The sequence below is a fragment of the Camarhynchus parvulus genome, chromosome 17 (genome assembly GCF_901933205.1).
Source record: "Camarhynchus parvulus chromosome 17, STF_HiC, whole genome shotgun sequence".
Taxonomy (NCBI): domain Eukaryota; kingdom Metazoa; phylum Chordata; class Aves; order Passeriformes; family Thraupidae; genus Camarhynchus; species Camarhynchus parvulus.
Genome location: NC_044587.1, coordinates 6,265,547 through 6,287,750, shown reverse-complemented (window position 1 = coordinate 6,287,750; position 22,204 = coordinate 6,265,547). Strand labels below are relative to the sequence as shown.

General features: G+C 47.3%; 2 protein-coding genes across 2 annotated transcripts in view; both read right to left on the bottom strand.

Annotated features, from left to right (window-relative positions):
- CDK5RAP2 (CDK5 regulatory subunit associated protein 2) overlaps positions 1-5,865 on the bottom strand; it is a 70,727-nt gene extending 64,862 nt beyond the window's left edge. The window contains 5 exon segments of the mRNA XM_030961343.1: positions 440-516; positions 1,332-1,442; positions 4,812-4,879; positions 5,517-5,578; positions 5,718-5,865. Coding sequence (XP_030817203.1) covers positions 440-516; positions 1,332-1,442; positions 4,812-4,879; positions 5,517-5,578; positions 5,718-5,770 — 371 coding nt within the window. The 5' untranslated portion in view covers positions 5,771-5,865.
- Positions 5,866-13,037: 7,172 nt separating this feature from the next.
- Positions 13,038-22,204, bottom strand: part of MEGF9 (multiple EGF like domains 9) — a 44,837-nt gene continuing 35,670 nt past the window's right edge. Inside the window, exons 5-7 of the mRNA XM_030961749.1 lie at positions 19,129-19,272; positions 17,963-18,235; positions 13,038-14,787 (exon numbers count right to left, since the gene is read on the bottom strand). Of these exons, the coding sequence (XP_030817609.1) occupies positions 14,339-14,787; positions 17,963-18,235; positions 19,129-19,272 (866 nt within the window). The 3' untranslated portion in view covers positions 13,038-14,338. The remainder of the gene's footprint in view (positions 14,788-17,962; positions 18,236-19,128; positions 19,273-22,204) is intronic.

The window sequence follows — 22,204 nt, the reverse complement described above, 5'->3', positions numbered from 1 at the left end:
CAGGAAGCAGCAATGAAATAAACTGAAGACATGGAGATGCTGAGATCTCCATTTGCCTTTTCAGTATTTGTTAACACCTTGTGAGAAAAGAACAGGTAGTGTCTCCTTGCTCAACACCAGATGACCACTTGTTCATGACAGCCACCTAAATTTTGCCTTCTAGCATGACCTTGTGCAAGGTTCCCTTCGAAGCACAGCAATACCCTTTGAGCAACCTGGAGAGATCAAACAAAATTCATCTGCTCCAGGAAAACAAAGAAAATTCCATTGCAATTGAGGCCTGTGGGGCAATCAACACCTGCCAGTCTGGATTAGTTTTGAACCAGACATTTCTAAATAAGTGCCCTTTAGATCCTCCAATTCCTAAAGCACAAAACACACAGAAACACATAGAAACAAATCCGAAGTAGTGGACATCAAGAAATAAACTGGTGCTTACTAGGCCTTGACGAGCAGCTTCTCCCTCTCCTGCAGTTCACGCTTCAGACTTTCTATCTCAACTTTCAGCTCAATGTTCTGTGATAAAAGAATGAAAATGTCTGCAAAGAACTGGAAGATCACCCATCCCAAAAGTTAGTGGCAGTGTGTAGATTACTTTTTGCTTGGACCAGCAAATATAAAGTATCATTGGGATAAGAATAGACATTTAGCTGCTAAAAGACAGATTTTGCAAGGTTGAAGCCTTCCAGAAATATCAGTAGCATTAAGGACCATTGCACTCAAGCAATACAAATCCCTGCACACACGTTTAACTGCTCTAATAGGGAGTACTGCACTTCAGTTTGGGAATTTCTAGGGTTTCCAAGCATATATTTTCTTTAAGCTACAAGATATATTCTTTTCTTTTCAAAACCTGATTTTATCAACTACAGAGGTTTTTAGTAATTTTAGATTTATTTTTTTTTATAGCTTGAGGAAACCTCTCATGATGTAATTGTACAAAGCACTCCTTGGCCAGGAAGCTGACAAACACCATTTCAACACACCAGCAATTACAACAAAATCACCAGTGGAGAAGACCAGGCAGCAATACTCAGCTGCGACTGTGATCTACCCAAACATCAATTCATGTTCTTAACTACTGAAATATGCATCAAGAGAGACTCGAGTTTCCATCTCATTATGGAAAAGAGACCTGAGGAAAGCACCTGTTTAGGTCACTTTAATTTAAGTTATTGTTGAAAAGGATAAGGTCAGAATAAAATAATCACACCTAAACTTCCAATAACAAAAAAAGACTTAAAAGTCAAGTGAAACAGACAAAATCAAACAAAACAAAACAAACTCTTCAAAAAGAGACACAGTTCCAGGAAATGTTTCTAAATGCCTACGATTTTGTAGATTTCTTCAGTGGGACCATCAAACTTCTGCTGCATTCGCTCCTCCAGAAAATAAATACGAAGTTTCAGGTTGAAGTTTTCTTTTTTCAGATCAGTGATTTGCTGTGAAAGAAGAAAGATAATGAGAAAAAGGGAAAAAAAGGAAAAATCCTAACCTCCAACAGTTTTGTTTTCACCAGTGCAAGACCAGAATTCCATCTCCTCAACATAGTTAAACTCATACACACATGTGAGTGACACACATGTCCAATTGTGAAGGTGTTAATTAAATATATAATAGCCATGTGCCCTTTGAACTATTCCCTAAAGTATCAAAATACTGACTGACTTGACACAGTAAGAATTCAGGAGAGATTTGTTAATCTAACAACACTAAGTAATCCTTCTAAATGATAGAACTTGAACAAAATGCAAGACATAATACAGTTTTCATGTTGAAACAGAAATATTTCCTAAGCAAAAGCCTGGGAAGGCAGTTTCATTAACAGGACCCAGGTAACTTTACTCATAGCAAGAAAAGCCACAAGCACACAAGTGAGCCCAATTGAACACCAGTAAAACCTTTATCCCATCCCATAATTCAGAGTGCAATTCTTTGGGGAAAAATTCCTTATCACTTTTAACCTTCCTTGTAGAAGCAGTAACTTAGTTGATGGTTTCATTAAAGAAAGGAGTTTCCCTCTAATTTTTTTTAAGAGATGAAGCATAAAACATTCATTCAAATAAGATTTATGTCCCCTGCCAGATGCTTTCAGCAAATGGAAATCTAATATGTTACAGAGCTACTAATAAAATATTTATGTAGGCTTTTCCAGAACACTACAGTGCTATTTGTAAAAATTATTAGCAATACAATTTCCAAAATATTTGCCTTGTGAAACCCAAGATTACTTTCTGTAACTGCACTCAGAACCTGCATCTGCAAACAACTGTTCAGTTTAATAATCCCTGCACAGAAAGCTGCCTTGTCCTTATTCACAAAAGTGAAAATCATCTGAGCAATTGAAAATCCTACATAAACTTTGTGGTTCACTCCCACACCCTGAAGAACTTGACAGTAAATCGTTCCCAGCAGTCCCTGCTCATTCAGAAAAAGTCCAAATGACAAAAACACTTTGAAGTTGTACCAGCTGAACTTCTAATTAGTCTCCCTACATTCAATATATTTCTGAGTCAAAAGGAAAAAATAATTTCAAAAGAATTCAGCATTTCACAACTCTTGTTACATGTATTTCAGTGGCAACAGAGATAAACCAAAGTGCTTAAGGGTAATATTTTCAAAAGGCAAATGAAACAGACTATGCAATCATAAACCAAGGAGTTAAACAAATGTCATCTCTGATGTTCAGCTTCTTGGATGAATGTTAGAGCACCCAGCCAATTTATAAGTTATTGCTTAATGAAAGAAAACATGTAAAATGTGAGAAAGTTCACACTGCAAAAAGATTTTAAAAGCAACCCTCTGAACTTAGGCATTTGAAGACTCAGTCTTAATTCCTTTATGCATTTTGATTTCTGTATTTAAACAAAAGGAATGAAAACCAAGACAATTATATACATAGTGCACAGAATATTCCACAGCATGAACAGCATGGCAGCAAATCCTAGCTCAGATTAGCTCCTTTCCAAGTCTGCATGGAGCCAGTTTTGTTCAAAAGGGGCTTGTCAGCAGTGGCTGTGGTTTCACAGTACAACAGTTTACAACTACAAAGGCTGTTTTAGATTTACAGCAAAACTCTAAGAGGATTTGGTGAGACAAGAAAGAATCCCCCAAATATCATTACCCAGCTCCCTTATTTGATACCCATCACCCTGTCTGCTCATGAACACCTCATTTCCCATAACAAGGTCCTCCTCAGAGATGCTTTTCACTTTGGCCATGTAATCATGTTTTCTATAACAGAATGGTTACCTTCATATTGCAACAAAGTGGGACATCATAAATAATTCAAAAACCTGCACCTCCAACATTATCCAGCTCAGCACCTCCTCCAGGTACAAACATTAAAGGACCTTTCCTACATGGAGCCACCTTTCAGCCCACTTAAGGGTCATTACATCCATCCTGTTCTCTCTGAGCTACAAGGCCAGAGCCCATTCTTTTCATTACATCCTTCTTACAGCCTGTATGAGTAACAGAGTTACAGAAATAAGTTTACTGGTGCTTAATGTATATTATTCTTCCTTCATGGCAACGGATCTTTGAGCTTCATTACACTGCTGGCATCCATAAAAGTTCTCATGCCACGGGAAGTTTTACAGCTCAGTGTAACGTGAGGGGTCTGAGCACGTGAGGATGCCAGATCTGTGGGAAGGCCCCTGCTCTACACCACACAGGACAAACAGCAACTGATTTTTCCTTCTTTCTGCAACTTATTCCCCTGTGCCCAGGAACCCTGCAGACAGTAAACCACTAGCAAAATGTATATTCTGGACTGAGGTCTTTGGCACACATCACAGTAAGAGATTTTAATCACATACCAATGCCAAGGCAGTGTCTGTCTACCCCAGCCAACACACAGAAAAGAGAGAAAGGGAAATGGATACAGACTGCAAGAAACATCCTTCACACAAGGCTTTCCAAAACAAGCTTTAAATTCTGAGCAAAGAGCAGGGAGGATATAAGGCCACAAGAAACTGAAAGAGTTTGTAGAAACCACTCATTTCAAACAGCATTGCCACAAAAGGTAGCAGCACTGAAACTGCAAACTCTTGGCACAGCCCAAAGGCAGCAGCCACAGCCTTTATCTGTAGCAATCATCTCAGAGATTTTAGATTGCCTTCCCCTCTACAGCTTTTTCACACAACAATAAATAACTCAAAAGTTTTTCACTCTAGTTCTTAACAGGGAAGTTGTCCTGCAACACAGCCCAATCAAATCAGCATTCAGCAGACATAACCAACTGTCTTATTCAATTTAAAAAGCCAATACAGTTAAAATATTTTTAAAATCTAATGTTTTCCTTTATATTCTACTAAGTGCCAAAATACTTTTATCTACAGAATTGTCACAATGATACTAGACTTCAACAACACAAGCATTCCAAGCACACTCACACTATAAATTTAAAAGGCATTATACTGTAGTCAATGAATTAAAAAGCCAAATCCCACACTAACCTAAATGAAAATAAACTTGATGCTTCCCTGAAATAAATCAGCAACAGATGTGCAAACCAAGTTCTGATGTTTCTGGTGAGCTGCAGGAACTTCTGAGTAGAGGGTGCCAATTTTGTTTCACAGCTTCAGTACAGCAGTTGACTGCCCTGAACAACAAACTCCTGCCTCAGTTTTTGAAAGCAACACTTAAGAAATGGAGGTTCAAAGCATGGACAGGGACATTCACCTGGACACACCTCCAAAAGATGTGTATCAACTGAAAAAAGCTAAGAGTCAACACTTCAGCCAGCATGCTGGAAATATCTTGGCCATAAATCTGTCACTGAGTCTTACATTAAAAGTTCTGCTTACATTTTCATAGTCCTTCATGGTCCGAGCTCGAGCTGGTGAGACTGTGTCTTCTGCCACATCTGGTACTACTAGACATTAAAGAAGACAGAATCAGTTCAGACAGCACGATCTCTCTAAATAGGGTTTCAATTTGGCAAAGGTCTACACTAATCTAAACATAACAAAACCTTTAGGGAAGTGAGAGAGGCACTGCTTGGCCCCCTGTTTACATTACATGTCAGTATCTACATTCCTTTCTGATCACGCTAAGCTGTCCATCACTTGAACTCCCAAATTCCATCACCCACTTAAATTACGATGTACACTGGAATCAGGCTATGCGAGGTGCACTGTCAAGAATAAACCTCAGAGCAAGAACTGGATGATGCACAGCGTGCAACTTCCCTAACCCTGAGCAGAATGCGACCGGGCAGCACGGCCTCAATGGATATTCCAAGTATTTTAAGTACACGCCGCACAAAACCGCTGATCATCTTATATAAGGCTGAAAGCCCTAATGACCGCAGGCAGCGAGCACACAGCAGTGACGGCAGCAGCTGCTGGCCTTAAAAACTCTTAAATTACGTCAAAAAGCGCATCACTTAAAAGGGAGGTTTTTTTGCCTTTTTGCCGCGAGTTTGAGGTTTTTTTCCGCAGGTTTGGGGACCAGCGCGAAGCACCGAGCGGGGCAGGGATGTGCGGGCTCCGGCCGCGATCCAGCCTTACCTTGTCGGCCGGGCGGGCCGGGCTGGGGGTCCCCGCGGGAGATGTCCGGCAGCTGGAGGGCGCTGGGGAAGAAAGAGGAAATCGCTAAGGGCACAACGCCCGCGGGCTCGTACCCCTGAGCCCGTCCGCGGCCGGCGGGCCCGGCCCCGCCACACGCACCCGCGCTGCCCAGCGCATCCCCGCCCCGCAGCTCCCCCGTACCTGGCCTCGAACGGCAGCGGCAGCGTCGGGTCCTCCCCTGGTAGCGAATCCATGGATCGGCAGCTCGGCTCCCGCGGCGCCCGCCGCCTTTGTGCGCGGCTTTGGCGGCTTCCCTGGAATTCAAACGCTCGCAATCGCTTCCGCCATCTTTGCGTCGAGCGCGCTGAAGCCGCTGAAGCCGCCGTGGAGCGCGAGGAGGGCGGGCACAATGGGAAGTGAATGGGAGCCGCCATGTTTGATGAGGGCAGGAGGCCGAGCTCGGCGAGCAGCGGCCATGCTGGCTGAGGGCAGAGCGGGGCGGGTGCCGGCCGGGCGCCATCTCGAGTGAGGGAAGGAGCCCGGGATGACAGCCCGAGGGGCCGGGGCCCCTGAGGTGGTGCGAGAGGGGACAGGGTGATCCCAGCCGCTGCCCCGCCTCTGCTACAAAAGTGTCCCCATTTGAGAGAGGCTTTGGAAGGGAGGCACCAGGCCCCAGCTCCTGCCGAGCCTGGCAGAGCCGCTGGCGCTGATGTTTACCATGTTCCCCGCAGGGCACAGCCGTCATTGGGCTTGGCGGAAGAAATAAACACGCGTTAGTTCCACATTCTGGTCACTGCTCATAGCAACGGGCAAGGGCGCAGGCAGCCGCTGTCATCATCCGTGCAGGCGGATTTTGAATGATCTGGGAGGTTTCTTTTCTAAAGCGAAGTTGTAAGCGTGTCGGCTCTCCCAGTTTTTGTGGGAGAAAATGCAGCTGCATTGGACATTTCTGAACATGCACAGCGGGAAATGCTGAACTACACTAAATGCTGCTGTTGTGGCCCCTCCTTCAGGGGCATGGCCAGGGGAACAGCGCCGGGCACAGGTGGAGCTCCAGACCCTCCTTGCTGTGCATCCTTGCCTTCCTTTAATACATTTAGAACCCGTGTGCAGGATTGAAATGCCTCCGTGCAATATTTATTTACATCACCACAGACTCACAGAATTATTTAGTCTGGAAAAGACCTCTGAGATACGGAATCCAACCTTTGACCAATTCCTGCCTTGTCAGCCAGCCCAGGGCACTGAGTGCCATGTCCAGTCACTCCTCGGACGCCTCCAAGGACAGTGACTCTACCACCTCTTTAGGCAGCCCCTTCCCAATGTCTAATCACCCATTTTGTGAAGAAATTTCTCCTGATGTCCAACCTGAACCTCGCCCCTACAGCTTGAAGCCATTCCCTGTTGTCCCTGTTGTTCCCTGGAGCAGAGCCTGACCCCCCTGGCTGTCCCCTCCTGGCAGGAGTTGTGCAGAGCCACAGGGTCCCCCTTGAGCCTCCTTTTCTCCAGGCTGAGCCCCTTCCCAGCTCCCTCAGCTGCTCCTGGTGCTCCAGACCCTTTCCTGGACACACTTCAGCTCCTCAAGGTCTTTCTGGTCACAAGGGGCCCAGAACCAGACACAGCACTCGAGGAGCCTCAGCCGTGCTCAGCAAGGGGACAATCACTGCCCTGCTCCTGTGGCCACACTGTTGCTGGTACAAGCCAGGAGCCATTGGCCTTCTTGTCCCCCACCTGGGCACATGTTCAGCCCTCTCAACCAGCACTCCCATTTTCCCCTGGGCTGCCTTCCAGCCACTCTGCCCCCAGACTGCATCGAGCATCAGGTGGTGCCTCATGCTGGGACTTGCTCTTACCATTCTCTGTAACACAAGGAAGCGCAGGAGTGACCCTGTGCTTTAGATTTGGTTTCCTCTTTTGGATTTGGTTTCCTCTTTGGTACCAACTCAGGTCAGGTTTCACTCACTTTTTCCTCTAGGCTGTCTCAAGGGCACTCTTAGCCAGACAGGAATTAGGCCACGGATAAGGGCTGACCACAGGCCATGAATTCCATGAGTTTATTATTCCCAGTTCTGTGAGTTTATTATTCCCAGTTGGCCGGGTGCCCTGTGAACTCCATTTCCTCCATGTACCTGCGCTGTTTAGATTGACACTCACCTGTCAAATGCCCCAGACTGGTGGGAGCAGCCACTGCAGCTCTGGATGTGTAGGGTCATGGTGGGCTTCCCATCCCTGCTTAATTCTTTCAGCTTTATGGGTACAAGGGCATGATGGAGCTGCAGCAGTCCCAAACTGCCAGAAGTGCCAGGCACTGCTTAGCACAAGTAAAGCTCTTAAGCCCATCTCCTGTCCAATTGGACATGCCTCATGCTTTGCATTTGGGGTCTGATGACCCCAAGGGATGTTTAGTCCCTTCAACTCCCCCATGAGAGACCTCAAGAGACACTGGTCACCTTATGTGACTGAAACCCTTTTGCAGTGGCTTCTGCCAAGCTGAAATTAAGTTCACAAAATCAGGTCTGCCATATGGCACCAGGATCTGGTCAGCCAGGCTGAAATGTGAGTTTTCCTCCTTTACAGAGCAGATCTTCATAAAATGACTAAGTCCACTCACTTGAAATGATAATACCAATTTGTTTAATCTTGTTTAAGGTTTCTGCAAGGTTTTACATATTTGATGTAGGTCTTTAAATCAGCATCCATCAGCCACAAGTGCAGAGTAAATCACTCTGCACACAGAGCACATGAGTCTGCAGAGTCACAGCCCATGTCCAACACACTGGAGTCGAAAGGAAATCAGCAGGGAAGTTCATTTCTTCATGAAGTGGCTGTCTGATGGACAAAGATATGGATATATAGACATACATCCCTGTCTATCTTCCCTGGAAGTGTTCAGGGCCAAGCTGGCTTGGAGCAACCTGCTCTGGTGGAAGGTGTCCCTGCCCATGGCAGGAGGGAAAACGAGATGATCTTTTAGGTTCTTTCCAACCCAAACCATTCTGTGGTTCTATGATTCTTTGTATACACACAGCCAGGATGGAACATTTCCCTGGGAAATTACTGCACTCCCCCATGTTTTACAAGCTGCAGTAGCACCAGGAAGCTGCAAGGGGCAGACAGGACTGGGAAATGTTGTTTAGAAGCAGTTAACAACTTGCCTTCAGATAATCTGCTTAATGTTGTTTAACCTTAAATTCATTAAGAGCACATTTGGGGAGATTACACTAAACCCTCATGCCAGGAAGCCTTGATGGAACTTTCCTTCTTCTCAAGGCAGATGGAGATCCTTCCCACCTCAGGCAGAGCCCTAAAGAGAGTCTGGGAAAGGACTTTTGGGGAGTGCAGTGGTAGGGCTGAGCTGAGCAGGACGGGAGCCAGCTGCTCGCTGTGCTGTGCTGTGCTGTGCTGTGCTGTGCTGTGCTGTGCTGTGCTGTGCTGGCACAGGGAGGGCTGATGTCACCACCAGCTGAACACGGGTCCCCCTCACCCTCCTGTTCTCACTCCCTGCTCTGGGGACCTGGTTCAGACTCAGCTCTGCCTCCTCCTCACACAGTTCACAGCAAGATTCCTCCTAAGTTAAGTCATGCACGATCCAACTGCTCTGCTAATGCAAATCAGGTCTCGATAAACTCTTTGAATTTCACCAGTGTGGCCCTTCCTTACACAGCTCTGGCTCAGTCAAACATCTGAATGAACACTTAAAACCACGCGCTCACTCAGTGTATGAAGCCTTACCTCTCCAAGTTCTTTGCTTAATAAGGGCTGAAGAGTCAGACACAGTTTTCACCAAAAAAGAGCCTTTAGCAGTTGTGTTAGCAAAACAAAATCAATTTCCTAACTCTGCCAGGTAAGAAGGAAATGCAAGTTCTCCACAGGCCCCTCTGCAAACACTCCCAGAACTGATGCCACAGATGTGGATTTCAGAGTATCTGTAACAAAAATGGCCTTTGAAAGCCATCTGTGGTCATGAAGAAAAATCTGATACAATATATCCTCATCCCATTTCCAGCTTTGCTCTGAGGGTTTCCGTGTTAGTGATTCACATCTCTGACAAAATGTGTCCATGTGAATGATACAGAAAACAGTGGGAAAACAGTCATTGCCAGTGGGGCTCCCAACCACAGCTGAGGGCTGGGATGGTTCATAGCAGACACAAGAGATCAGAGGGCTCAATTTTTAGCTGGATTTTCCAACACAGAATGTCAACTGTGCTTATAAATATGTGTGATAGAAAACGTTTTTGTGTCTTGGTTCTCATCTCACATACAGGGGCATAATGAAGGAATAATTCTCTTGGAACAAATGTTATTACTGGGATGAGATTGGATTCAATCCTTTCTGTCACTGGGAAGACTCTTGCTGAAATTCAATGAACAAAAACACAAATGCAAAAATCCAAGTGGCATAGATACAAATTATATACATTTATTTTTATTCATTTTAAATAACATTCTTCTGTATAAATTCTGACATATATTCAAATCATACACTTTTTTTTTTCTTTTTAGAAATGCCTTTGTAAGCATAGCATATGCTTAGGGGACGCCGTATTTGGATGCAGAGTGAGACTGATGGGTTTCAGATGGGAGCAAGTACAACTTTTAAGGCCCACATTTTTCTTATTTTAATCCATTCCTCTGACACATAAAGAGCAGAGTCCTGTGGGAGCTCACTCTAAAACTTGACTTTAAAGAGAAAACTATTTTTATATCCTTTATTTAAAGGAGACTGTGCAAACTTTCTGCCACATTTCCATTGCCTGTAACACTGAAGAGGATGATGCTGCACAGCAGTGGTTAACTGGCCCAGGATACCTGAAGGATGCTGGATATTTCCCCTCCTCTTTCCTAAATGCCTGCTAAGTTTGCTCAGCCTGGTCCAAGGGAATTATCATTCCAGTGGCTGACATCTCCTGACAGCTCCCCAGGGCTAGTGCTCCTCGTAGCTATTTCCAGCTACAGTGGTCCACGAGGTTGGAGATCATCTCTCCTCATTAGCTCAATCACTTTTCTGCATGTCTGCTGTTCACCAAGTGCTCCCCCAAGCTGAGAGCCCTGCAGGCTGCCCCGAGCCCTGCCCCACCCCAGCTCTGTGCCCTTCATCTGCTCCTTCTGTCCCTCCGCCTTTACTGCCGGGCTGGGCTCACCCCAGCCAGACCAGCTGGGCCCTCACCCTGCCAAGGACGGTGCCTGGAGCTGCTCTCCCACATCCACCACCGCCCTGCCCTGTCACACCTCCCCTCTGCTCTGCAGCTGCTGTCCCATGCCATGAGTGCCCTCTCTGTGACAGCTCTGCAGCTGGCCAGCATTCCCAGGCAGAAGGTGCTGCAGTGGCCATCAGGAACACCTCATGTACCTCACTGCCACCTCAGCCCCACAAGTCACCAAGTGCCCTCCCCTGGCCTCACTGGCTGCTCAGCTGGGCATCAAAACAGCCCTGAGAGTCCACTTCTGGTTTTGCTGCCCTTACCCCACCCTCAGGACAAAGCTCAGCATCTGGGCAGCCTCACGACAAGCCATGACACACAGCATGGTGCTGGTGCCCTCAGTACCCTGGCACAAGTGTCACCCCTCCAAATACAACCCAACTCAAGGTGACTGGAGACAGAACCAGCTCAGCTTCTTCCTCCCCTCCTATGGTGCCAGGGGAACTGATAAGAGCACGGATGAGCTGATCTCACATCACCAAAGGCAAACATGAAGCTGTTTATTCTTTCCCTGCTGAGGCATTGATCTCCTTTTATTACTGTTGCTCCTGTGTGCCAAGGCCTGGGTGGCAGGAGGTGGCTGCTGTGTCATTCTGCCGTTTGACAAGCACGGTGCCAGTGCCACATCCTCACTGTGCTCCCTGTTCAGGAACATCCTGTGCCATCCAGATCTGGGCAGCCAGGTCCCCCCACCCATCCAAGCTTCCCGTCACATCTCCAGGCTGTCTCCATCCCTTCATCCAGCTGTGCAATCCACAGGCAGCAGCTGTCCCACCCTGCAGGGCATCCTGACTCCTCCTCTTCCCAAACACAAAGCCTCTGGATTACTTTGGAGGTCAGAAGCAGCCCAGGTGCCAGCACCTCCTGTGCTGTGGCAGGCAGGGACTAGGAGGGCTCAGCACCTGAGCCCACGCTCTGCTGGAGCAGATGGTCCCTAGATCTACAGTGAGACAAAATCCAAGCCTGTTCCTGTTACAAAGCAGCCCACAGTCACAGCAAAATTTAAGGAAGAGGTGTTTTGTGGCAGAGATTAAAAAATCTGCGAAAGTATTTTAGAAACATTAAAGTGAACAACCTGTCCTTCGATTTGCTTGCTAGCATCAGTCCCAGAAGCCAACACTTCCTAAATTACCTTTCCTCACCCCATGAAGTGACCAAGTGCAAGTGTATCACTAGATCAGCACCTCTAAATAATTACAACTTCCAGGAAATTTTCTGGTTTGTCACCACCCTGCTCTTTAAAAGTTTGATGAGTAACTCAAGGATTAGCAATATCCAAATTTTCTCCTCCAGTCCTCCCCCGTTTTATAGCTAAAAGTAACACTGCTCTCAATGACACGAGCCAGATTTATTACCTGAAGTATGGGACCTCACCCTGGCCCACTGCAGGCAACAGGAGCTTTTCCATCAGCTTTTTTCCATCAGCTTGGGCCTATATGCAATTCCACATTCTGCCCTCATCATTTCCCTTGGTCACCCTCAACAATTTTCGTTCTGACTTGCCATGCCTCAAGTTTAAATCAGGCAGCAAGTTTTTGAGGCAGAAATGGCATCTTTGAGCATGTGTTTGAATCACCTACTTACCCCCCTGCAAAGTTTCCAAAGATAAGAGAAACCTCCTCACAGCACTGAAAACAAATAAATAACCAACATGTTCTCTCTACCATTTCTCATCTGGAGAAATATTCACTTTTTCCTGGCTCAGAGGATACATCCACCAGCTTCTGTATCACCATTGCCCCACCACACACAGCAATGCAGCTGCAGCTCTGAGGCTGGGCAAGAGTGAGGATTTGGAAATATTTGTTTCTTGCCCTGTTTCCATGCAGTAATTTGATTTCCAGGGGTGGGAGAGATTGCACAGCCCCTGTCCCGAGGCACACACACTGCAGGTACCAACCCAGGAGCTCCGTAGTGTGACCTCCTGTGCAGTGATGCCTGTCAGTTGTTCTCTCTGCTAACAGCCCACCAGCCTCCCACCAAAACCAGGGGAATCTGAAAAACCTCTTCCCTGCAGTGCTTTTTTAACAGCTGATTCCCCACCACCACCTTGTGCTACTTTAAATTCTGAAAGCATCTGTGCCTTTTACCTTCCGAGCCTCGAAGCGCTCATCGGGTCCTGAGAGCTCCTCATCCCAAAGCTGCTCCCACCCAAATCCAGGAGACCTTTGGCCCTCAGGAGGCCAAGGGGCTGAGCTCAGCCCTCCAGCACGTCCCCCCTGCCGTGTCAGCTCAGCAGGGATGGCACTGGGATCCCTCCACACAATGAGCACCCACTTGGGAGAACCTCAGCCAATGAGCCCAGGCTCTCAGGGTGTTTGTGACAGCGTATTTGCATTTTGTAGAGAGACTTAAAAGCAAGGAATACATTAGTGCATCCAGTTTTTGGACACCTACTCAGCCCTAGTCATGGCAACACTGGTATTCACTCTGTATTTGAAGGAATGGCAAAATTTGACAGATACAAGTAGGGAGCATTCACATTTTCTCTAAAAAAGAAGTTATTCAATGACAGTGGAAGAAAAGCTTTAAGCAGTTGGTGTTTGCCAGAGGCCCAGCTCCAACAATATTGCCATCTCAATTTACAGTATTTTAAACAATCCTCATGATTTTTTCTTTTTTAAACAATGTCACTAACCGCTGTACAATTAAAACCTAGAGGATAAAACATGACCTGGGGAGTGGGGGAGGTTGGGGAGGGGCTCATGGTTTTGTTGTTGGGGATTTTTTGGTTGGTCAGTTGGTTGCTTGTCTTTTTTACAAATAATTACAAATACAATTCCAAGAAGATATATTACATTTTATATACAGAACACACCATTTCTATCAGGGTAGGGTAGTAAGCCTGGCTTTTATTTTTACATGGCAACCCTGAGATGTCTTGTCGTCTTCCCTTGCACAGAAACTATACAAGTTCATTAACTCCTTCTAGAAAAAAATGGATTGCTATGTCTTAATAGCATCATCACCCTGTATAAATACTCAGAAAGGGAAAAGCTTAGTCTCTTCCCTAACTCAAATGTTCTTAGGATTTTTTCCCATTTCCCTGCTTAGTGGGAACAGATAATGGTGACTTTTTCAGTGTGCAACTCACTCCTCCTACTTGCCTTTTGGTAGTACAGTGAACAATTACTTCCCTTTTTTTTTTTTTTGTTCTCCTTTTCAAGTAAGTTTCTGTCAGGAATGAAGATGATGCCTTTCCAAAGATCTGTTTCCTGAAATTCCACTGTTAATTCATGAGCTACTTCTCAAACTAAAGGATGAAGACACAAGTGTTGGGTTGGCTGGAAACCAAGTAGCTTCTGACTCCTCATCGCGTTCTGCTCTCTCCACCCCACCACCTCTTCATAAAAAAAGTTTCAATTCAGCACAATCCAGCTTATAACAACAGTGAATTCTATGGATCTTTATGGAGAACACTGAATGCATTTCACCACACTACCTGAAATTCAGGTGCACTACACTGCCTCCTGTTCACCTGCAAGCTACAGCACGCCTTGCACCAGAGAGTATCTGAAGAGCAAATTCCTCTGCGTGGAGCCTTGGCACGGATCCTGACACCCCTTCCACAAGCCCTGTAACTTTTTGAGAAGCAAACTTTGGAATAGCTGGATGACTTTTAAGCTTTAAAATTATGCATGGGAGTCGTCAGCGTGAGCTGTCCATTGGGGGCCACCTCATTGCCATCATCTTCCAGCAGCCCCGACACGTCAGCGTTGGGAATGCTGTCGTGGTAGCTGCTGAAACTGATGTTGTCCTCTTTGAGTTCAATGGTCCAAAAGGGAGCATTAAGTTTTCGGTTCTGATACTCACGGTACATGTAGACAGCACCCACAAAGCCCATTAGTAGGACCACAACAATGATGATCACTGTCAAAATAATGATGTTAAACTGAGTCCATGAAACATCTGCAAAAGCAGAGGTGCTGTTGTCAGAGGAGCTTATAGGAAATATTGTCTGTAGAGTTGTTGGTGACAAAGTACTGTTTAGCACTGCCGTGGAAAAGGATGTGGCCTTGGTGGTATTTGGAGCAGAAGTTGTAAACTCCCTTGGTTCTGGAGTGGCTTCTACAAAACAAATTAAAAAATGATCAATAAAAAATCTGCTGAGCTGAAAATTGAACACAAATGTAAGAGATTTGACATTTATATCACAGTTATTAATGGCAATTAAGGCTACACTGCTAAACTGGTATTTTTTCAAAGCAGTTTAGAAAATGTCTGTCCAGGGAGGTGTGTGGGGTTTTTTAATACAATGCTGTGTGCTAAGTGCCCATGGACTACAGGACTGCTCTGAAAAGCCTGGTGCTGAGGGACAGGTACAGCAGTCACGATTCAAGGTTCAATACAGGAGCTCATGATGACAGCAAGTCCCAGCCCAGCTCCTGTTCAGACCAGGAAAATGGGACTTTACTAAGCTCAGCAAGTTTAGACTCTGAACCAAAGTGTCCCTTGGTGTCTGTGTGGGCTGCACACTCAGACACAGCAACTCCAGGAGCTTAAACCCTTCACAACCAGTGCACCAGATGTAGGACTTTGTTCACAGTATTATTATTTCTACTTGTACAAACAAGAAGATCAAAACTGAAGAAATGAACCACAACTACTCAGCCATCCCAGCATTTTGCAGTGGGCTCAGTGTTTGCACCACTTTAGGTAAAAGGGCAAAATAACCTCAGTTCTGCTTTTGAATGAAGTCATACACAAGCCACACGGAGATCCCCAGTCTACACAGCCAGAAGCAGGAGGTCACCAAATCACAACAAAAAAAGATTGTGGATGTCCTTCAGAAGCTTTTGAACACATCAGAGGCCAGTTGGGATCCTGGTTTGGTTTCAGCTGCTAGCATAGGTGCCCACAGGAAGGATCAGAACACGGGAACTGCCAGACTGTGCTCTGTCTTTTCCTAAATAGCCAAGAACCTGCCTTGCTTCCAGCAGCCATGGATAAACTCCCTTCTCAGTTCAGGAGTCAGGTTAACCTTGCGATCTCAGAAGTGGGATGTGAATTCATTACGCCTGCATCAAACCTGCTGAGCTACAGGCCTCAGAGAGCACCACAAATCTGTAGCATTAAGCTCACAAATGTAGCTAATAAAGCATTTCCTCACATGAATAACCTGATCTATTTTAGATTCTCAAGTTCAGGCAACAGGAACACTCCACAAGCTGAAGCCTCAATCAGCCAGAATGTTCTCTGCACCTATTGCTCCACAGGACTCTCTGCATCCTCTTTCCCACTCTCTTCCTGCCAAGAGAAAAGCAACTTCATTTTAAATCCATGTACAGCTGCAGCAATTACAGCTGATGGTGCCATGCTGTATAGATCCAGCTTCCAGCTCTCCTGAACATCTAGCAATTATGACTGAGGAGGAGAGTCACTTCCGAAGGACTAATTTTGCACCAAGTTCCATCTCCAATGGCAACAGGAGCTGGAAATATTCAGCACATGTCCTGCCACGGGCCCTCAGGGGAACTCCCACAAGTTTAACTTTGGGCTGTCACATTCCCAGTTCAGGCAACTGAGAAAGAAATTCCTCTGGAAGGGGCATCACACACCTGACTGAGGTTCTGCTCAGAGTCCCCTCCCTGCAACAGCTCCTCTGTTCCCTCAGGCTGATAAGGACACTCAGGGTGCTGAATGCCAGAAGGCATTTCTCTATGGCATGACAGGCAAAATTTTGCAATAGGAAGCAGCATGACAGGAGCAAGAAGTTCCTGGAAAACCTCTGGCTTTGGGAAAAGGGCATGAGGAATTCAGTCATCATTTCCAAATTCCTTCACCAACACTCAATCCCTGGCAAAGCTGTAAGTAGGGAAAAAAACAGAACCAAGACAATGGCTGATTCACCAGCAAGGAAACAGCACTTTTCTGGGCTTTATGTGTGAGTCAGCATCAGCTCAGGGCTGGCAGGGAGGCCTGGGGTGAAGACATTTCCTGGCACTCCCGGGACCATCACGGTGAAGTGCGGGGCTCTGGCCCCGGCGCTGCTTCCGGGCCGTGACACGGCGCTGCCTGTTCCGCTCCCGGGGCCCTGCCAGCTCTCCAGATGGCCCAGAGCAGCTCCTTGAGAGCAGCAGCTGCTCCCTCAATGGGCTGCTTTGGCAGCTTTGACGGGAGCCTCAGATCCAGCTGCTTGATTGAAGCACCGGCTCTGCAGAGCTGCTGCTGCCTCGTGCAGTGGAGCAGCTCTGGCAGGAGGCCACGTGCCCGGTCCCAGGGAGGCTGCGGTGCTTGGCTGGGTGGCACAGAGCCACAGTGCACCAGGGTGAGTCCCTGCTGTGCCACCCATGGCAGCAGGAGCACCACCTGCTCTGGGGCTGAAAACACTCGCTTTGGTCCTTTGAATATCCTCTCTATGTGCCTTCACAGAATCACAGCATAATGAGGTTGGAAGAGACCTCTAGCATCATCAAGTCCAAGCTATGCCCTAACACCTCAACTAGACTATAGCACCAAGTGCCATGTCCAGTCTTTTTTTAAACACATCCAGATCATGGATGAGCTGATGTAAAATTGCCATTTCCAGCCCTGTTACAGCTAATGAGCATCCAACTTTGCTGTACTGATCATCTCCCTGAGCAGGGAAGGACTCTGTGATTACACACCCAGTGAGCAGCACAGGAGTGAAAACCACATTAGCTCCTGATGGAAGATCTGAATTGAATCTGTCCATGACAAGGACAAATTTGTGCCCAAATACTTCCCTGAACTCTGGGTTCTCTCATCTAATACATCACACTGGTAATGTTTCCACCATGAAAACCAACCTCCAGATAACCACTGAAGGAGCAACTCCAGAACCATTTTCTCTCACTGTACAGTTGTACTACAAATGGGTTGGGTTTTTTCCAGCTTGTTCACTAGCAGTGCCTGCCAGGGTCTGGAATCAGGGTGGTTACAGAGCTAACTCTAAACCACCCTTCAAGGCCAGGAGGCATCAATGACTGTGCATTGGAATTGGAGGAGGTGGAGTCACCGTCCCTGGATGTGTTTAAAAAAGCCTGGACATAGCACTCAGTGCCATGGTTTAATTAATGAGGAGGTGTTAGGTCATAGGTTGGACTAGATGATCTTTTCCAACCCAGTTCATTCTTTGATTCTGTTACAAAGATCTGGTTTTCTTCTCTACACCAGAGTCCAGATGAATCTAAACTAACACGAACAATTACCAGCATTCCCTCTCCAACCTTTTTCCAGCAGCACAGTGAGCCTTGCCACTGACTTGAGCAGCATTTTTTACCTTTCCTGGTGCAGTTGGTGCCCTGGGAGTCCCTGCTGTAGCCCTCCTGGCAGAGCTCACAGTGGAAGCCCGTGGTGTGGTACAGGCAGCCGATGCACTCGCCGCTGTCGGGCCGGCACACGCTGGGGGACAGCGCGGGGTCCACGTTCCCGTTGCACTCACACCTCGTGCAGATGCTGTCTGAGTTGTAGTAGCCCTTGTCACACTGGTTGCAGTTGAGGCCAGTGTACCCTGCTTTGCACTGGTCACACCTCGGGACGCTCTCGCCAGGCTCTGCAGAACACAGAAAGCAAAGCAGGGATGTGGCACAGCCCTTGCAGAGACGCCCCTGCTGTGGGGTTTGTTCTGTGGGGACTGACCACAAGGCACCCTGACAAAAATCAGCCACCAAGTATTGACCAATCTCAAATTTTGAGCTGAAAACACAACTTTTAAACTGCAGCAGTTTCTCTGTTAGCAGGGGAAAAAACAGCTTTGGGGAGTTCTGATGCCTTGTACCAACCTCACAGAGCAAACTCAGCACGTTGCTAAGGAAATAGATTATTATTCCTGAACATTTCCATCTCAAACAGGCAATTTCAGAGAACAGCTGGAACTATATCAGGGATGCTTGTGATCCAAAGGAACTTTTGGGCCTGTACAAAGCCAGAAGCAGCTTGCTTGCAAAATTGATTAGGGAAATATCAAAAAAAAAAGTCTTAGATTTGACTATTACAGCTCTGATTTGTCTCAGTTACATTGGGAGATCTCTGCATGGAGTCCCATGGAGATGTTCAGAAGCAGGCTCAGAAGTATGGAGGGCTACCATGGCACTGCTGAGCATCTCCTGCCCTCCTCCTGGCTGCCACGAGCTCAGCAGCTTCTCTGCAAAACTCTGCAGGCTCTTCAGAGCAGACTGCAGCAACACACTGGGAGCTGGAACCAGACTTTAAGATCCCTTCCAAGCCAAATCATTTTGTGATTCTGATCCCTCCCCTGCACAGCTGCTCTCACAAGAGGCAACACAAGCACCAGGGACCCATCACAGCAGGTGCTGCTTCCAGTGCCCACAACCAGGAGCTCCACAGGCTATAAAACACCTTGCTGGGCTGACACACTCTGAGGGGCAATGTAACTGAGGAGAGCAGCCTTCATTATGAGGAATTAGAGCAAAACAAGAGCCTCACCTAAGTGGCAGGTGCCAGTGGATGCCACAGTGGAGCAGGGGCAGCGCTGGCAGCCGTGGGCAGGCTGGGTGCTCCGATAGAAACCCTCCTTGCAGAGCTCACAGTGCTCCCCCTCCGTGTTCTCCTGGCAGTCCAGGCAGGTGCCTGAGGAACAGAGAGGAGAACAAGCAAACATTCAGCAGCAGGAACTGGAGCAGAACATTTGGAGCGAGAATCCACGTGGAACACACTCAATTATCAGAGCTCACAGGTGGTTTTGGATGCCCTCTGGCCAAAACATGAGCCTGGCCTCTTATGACCTTCTGATGCTCATCCCCTCGTTCCACACACACACAGATAATGTGAAAAAGCAGGTGGCCCCAGCAGAGAGGCCCCACAGCTCACCACTAAAAGGTCACTGCAGGTAAACACGAGTTATCAGTGTTAAGATTCTCCTCAAGGAAAGCAGTTTCAGTTTGCATTTGTACCAGTGAGATGGAACACTGATGCTGGAAGTCCCCCACTCTCAAGAGGGGTCCCTGAGGTTTGTGCCTTTAGATTTTTGTGTGCAGCCTCTTCCTGGGTACACCTGTACACCTGGGCTGGTGGTCAGGGGTGAGGACATGCCACTGTCCTGCTCTGGGGGCAGGCAGCTCCATCCTACCAGCATGGCTCCAGCTCCTCCACCCCAGGACAAGGCAGCAGCAGTCACTGACCTTCCCAGAGAAGCAGAGAAGAAGTGGGGACTCACATGAGCCACCTGCCCTTCCTGGGGAAGCCCCTGAATCAGAAACTCGACGTGCTGTGTCTTCACAGGCACCGTCTCCTAATGGCCTCCAAATTGCATTTTGATACTACTGTGACCCAGAAGAAAAATCTCCTTAGTTACAAAAGCACAGCCTCTATATAAAGCCCATCCATCAGCAGGAACATGCTGTAATTCAGCTGGCTCCTCGGTGAGGTGGCAGGGAGCTGAGGGAAGATTGGATTAAATCCCATGTACCAGAGTCTGCAAAGGCAACAGCCCTGTCTATAAACTGGGGTGGCCCAGAGCAGTGGGAGAGCACAGCCAGATCCACTGAGCTGACCCAGCAGTCCTGGGGGATGGAGAAGTCTCATATCAGCATCAACCACAGGAAAAAATCCTGACTGAGGTTTGTGCTGACTGTTAGAAAGACCACAGCAGATTTTCTTATTAATATCAGAACAGTCTGGCTCCCTCACGAGCCCGACATGGCTGCTGCTCCTCAATTCCCACAGTGATGACTCCAGAGCCAAGCATCCCCAGGCAGCCTGGCATGTCCTTGCAGCCAGCCCTGCTGCCAAGGGCAGGAAGCAAACCCAGGAAGTGGCTGATTCACCCACCCAGCAGGGCCCTGCCAGCACCCCTTGCTCAGCGTCACCTCCCACACACTGTTTGCTCTTCCCTCAGCAGCCTGTCAGGCACGAGCCAGTGGTTTTTGTGGGAGAGATGTCAGGTTTAGAAGGGAAAATTATCTGCTGTGCTTGGTTTCTCCAGCTGCAAACCTGGATCAGCTGTTTCAGTGGGATGGATGTCTTGGACAGGGAAGTTCATCTGCTTGGTCACAGCAAGGCTGCCTTGGACAGTGCTCCCCAGGCTCTAACAGGGGCATCAATCTGGAATCACAGCTGTGTTGCCTTGGTCATTTCAGGACCAATGTCTTTCCCATCAGCAGAAATCACCCACATCCATCTCCAGCAGCCCTGCCAATGGCAGTGTTTCCCTGAGTCAGCAGTTGCTCAGCCAGGCAGAGCATGCACGGGCATGCAATCAGGTATCACTGTGGAGATCCTTAATAATTAATAGCACTTCTCATCCTGATAATGCCCTCAGGAAGGATCAGACCTCACAGGACCCCAGCTGGGGAGCACCAGCCCACCTCAGTGCACAGACACACACAGTACAAGGGTCATGCCAGAGGAAGCTCTGTCAGCTGGGGAGCTCCTGCTGCCCAAGTTATTTATTTATGCCCAGTAATTTCAAATATTCCTCCTGGCCAGAGCGATGCCAAGCAGGAGCTGGCTGCAGAGCCAGCAGAGGGAGCCCAAAGTATAGCACGAATGGGAAAAAACTTTGAAAATTGGAGAAAGGCTACACAGAATTGATGTAAAGCTGGGGAGGTCACACAGAGTGCAGTCTCTAGAGCAGGCATCCGATCTAATTTTTAATCAACTTCGTTCTCTGTTCTGGTTTTGTTTGGTTCCCTCAGCCACAGCAGCAAAAAGTTTTTGTCAAATCAACAATAGGTCATTAAGCAAAATGAGGGGTTTTCATTGCAATGCTGTGGGCAGCACTGGGCAATCCCAGCAGAAAGAGCAGCCCCATCCCAGGAGCAAGGTCTGTGCTGGGATTTCTTTGATAAATCAAGAGCAGGAGGAACATTGAGGGAACAAAACGGAAGAGCAGATTATCCTCCTCCTCCACAAAACCCACACACCCAGTTCCAAATCAGTGAGACAGCTGATGTGTGCACAGCTTTAGTGACAGCCTTGTATCCCTCAGCACTGGCAGGACATAAGCACACAGAGTTCAGTATAGAGTGAATGCAGTAATTCATCCTCAAGGGAACGCAGGAATTCACCCCCAGGGAACGCAGACCCAGTGCCCACGGACCAGGGCATTCCTCTGCTGCAAACACAGAGCCCATGAAGGAACACACAGGAAAAAATTGCCCAGAAATACCTGATTTCATGAGCTCTGCCTCTCTGCCAGCAAATTCTGCAACATTACTTTTAATTATTACCCCTTTCTAAGCTCCTGGATAAATATTACAGAACTGCCTTTCAGCCTGGAAGTTCTGAGGAGAATTTGGAATTTGAAGCGAGTGCTGTGGCTGAAGTGGGGTTGTGCAGGCAGCCCCAGAACTGCTCCTCCAGGATCTCTCCTCCCAGGTGAGATTACAGAGCAATTAGGCTCCCCCTGCCCTCCCATAAGCTGCTCAAGCACAGGTGCCTCAACATTTGCACTCCATCAACATCTGAGTGAGAGACAGTCAAAGAAATAATCAGGGAAAATGAACAAGGCCAATTTGTAAGAAGTGGGCAGTATTAATTAGATGCTGGCAGTTTTTAGCAG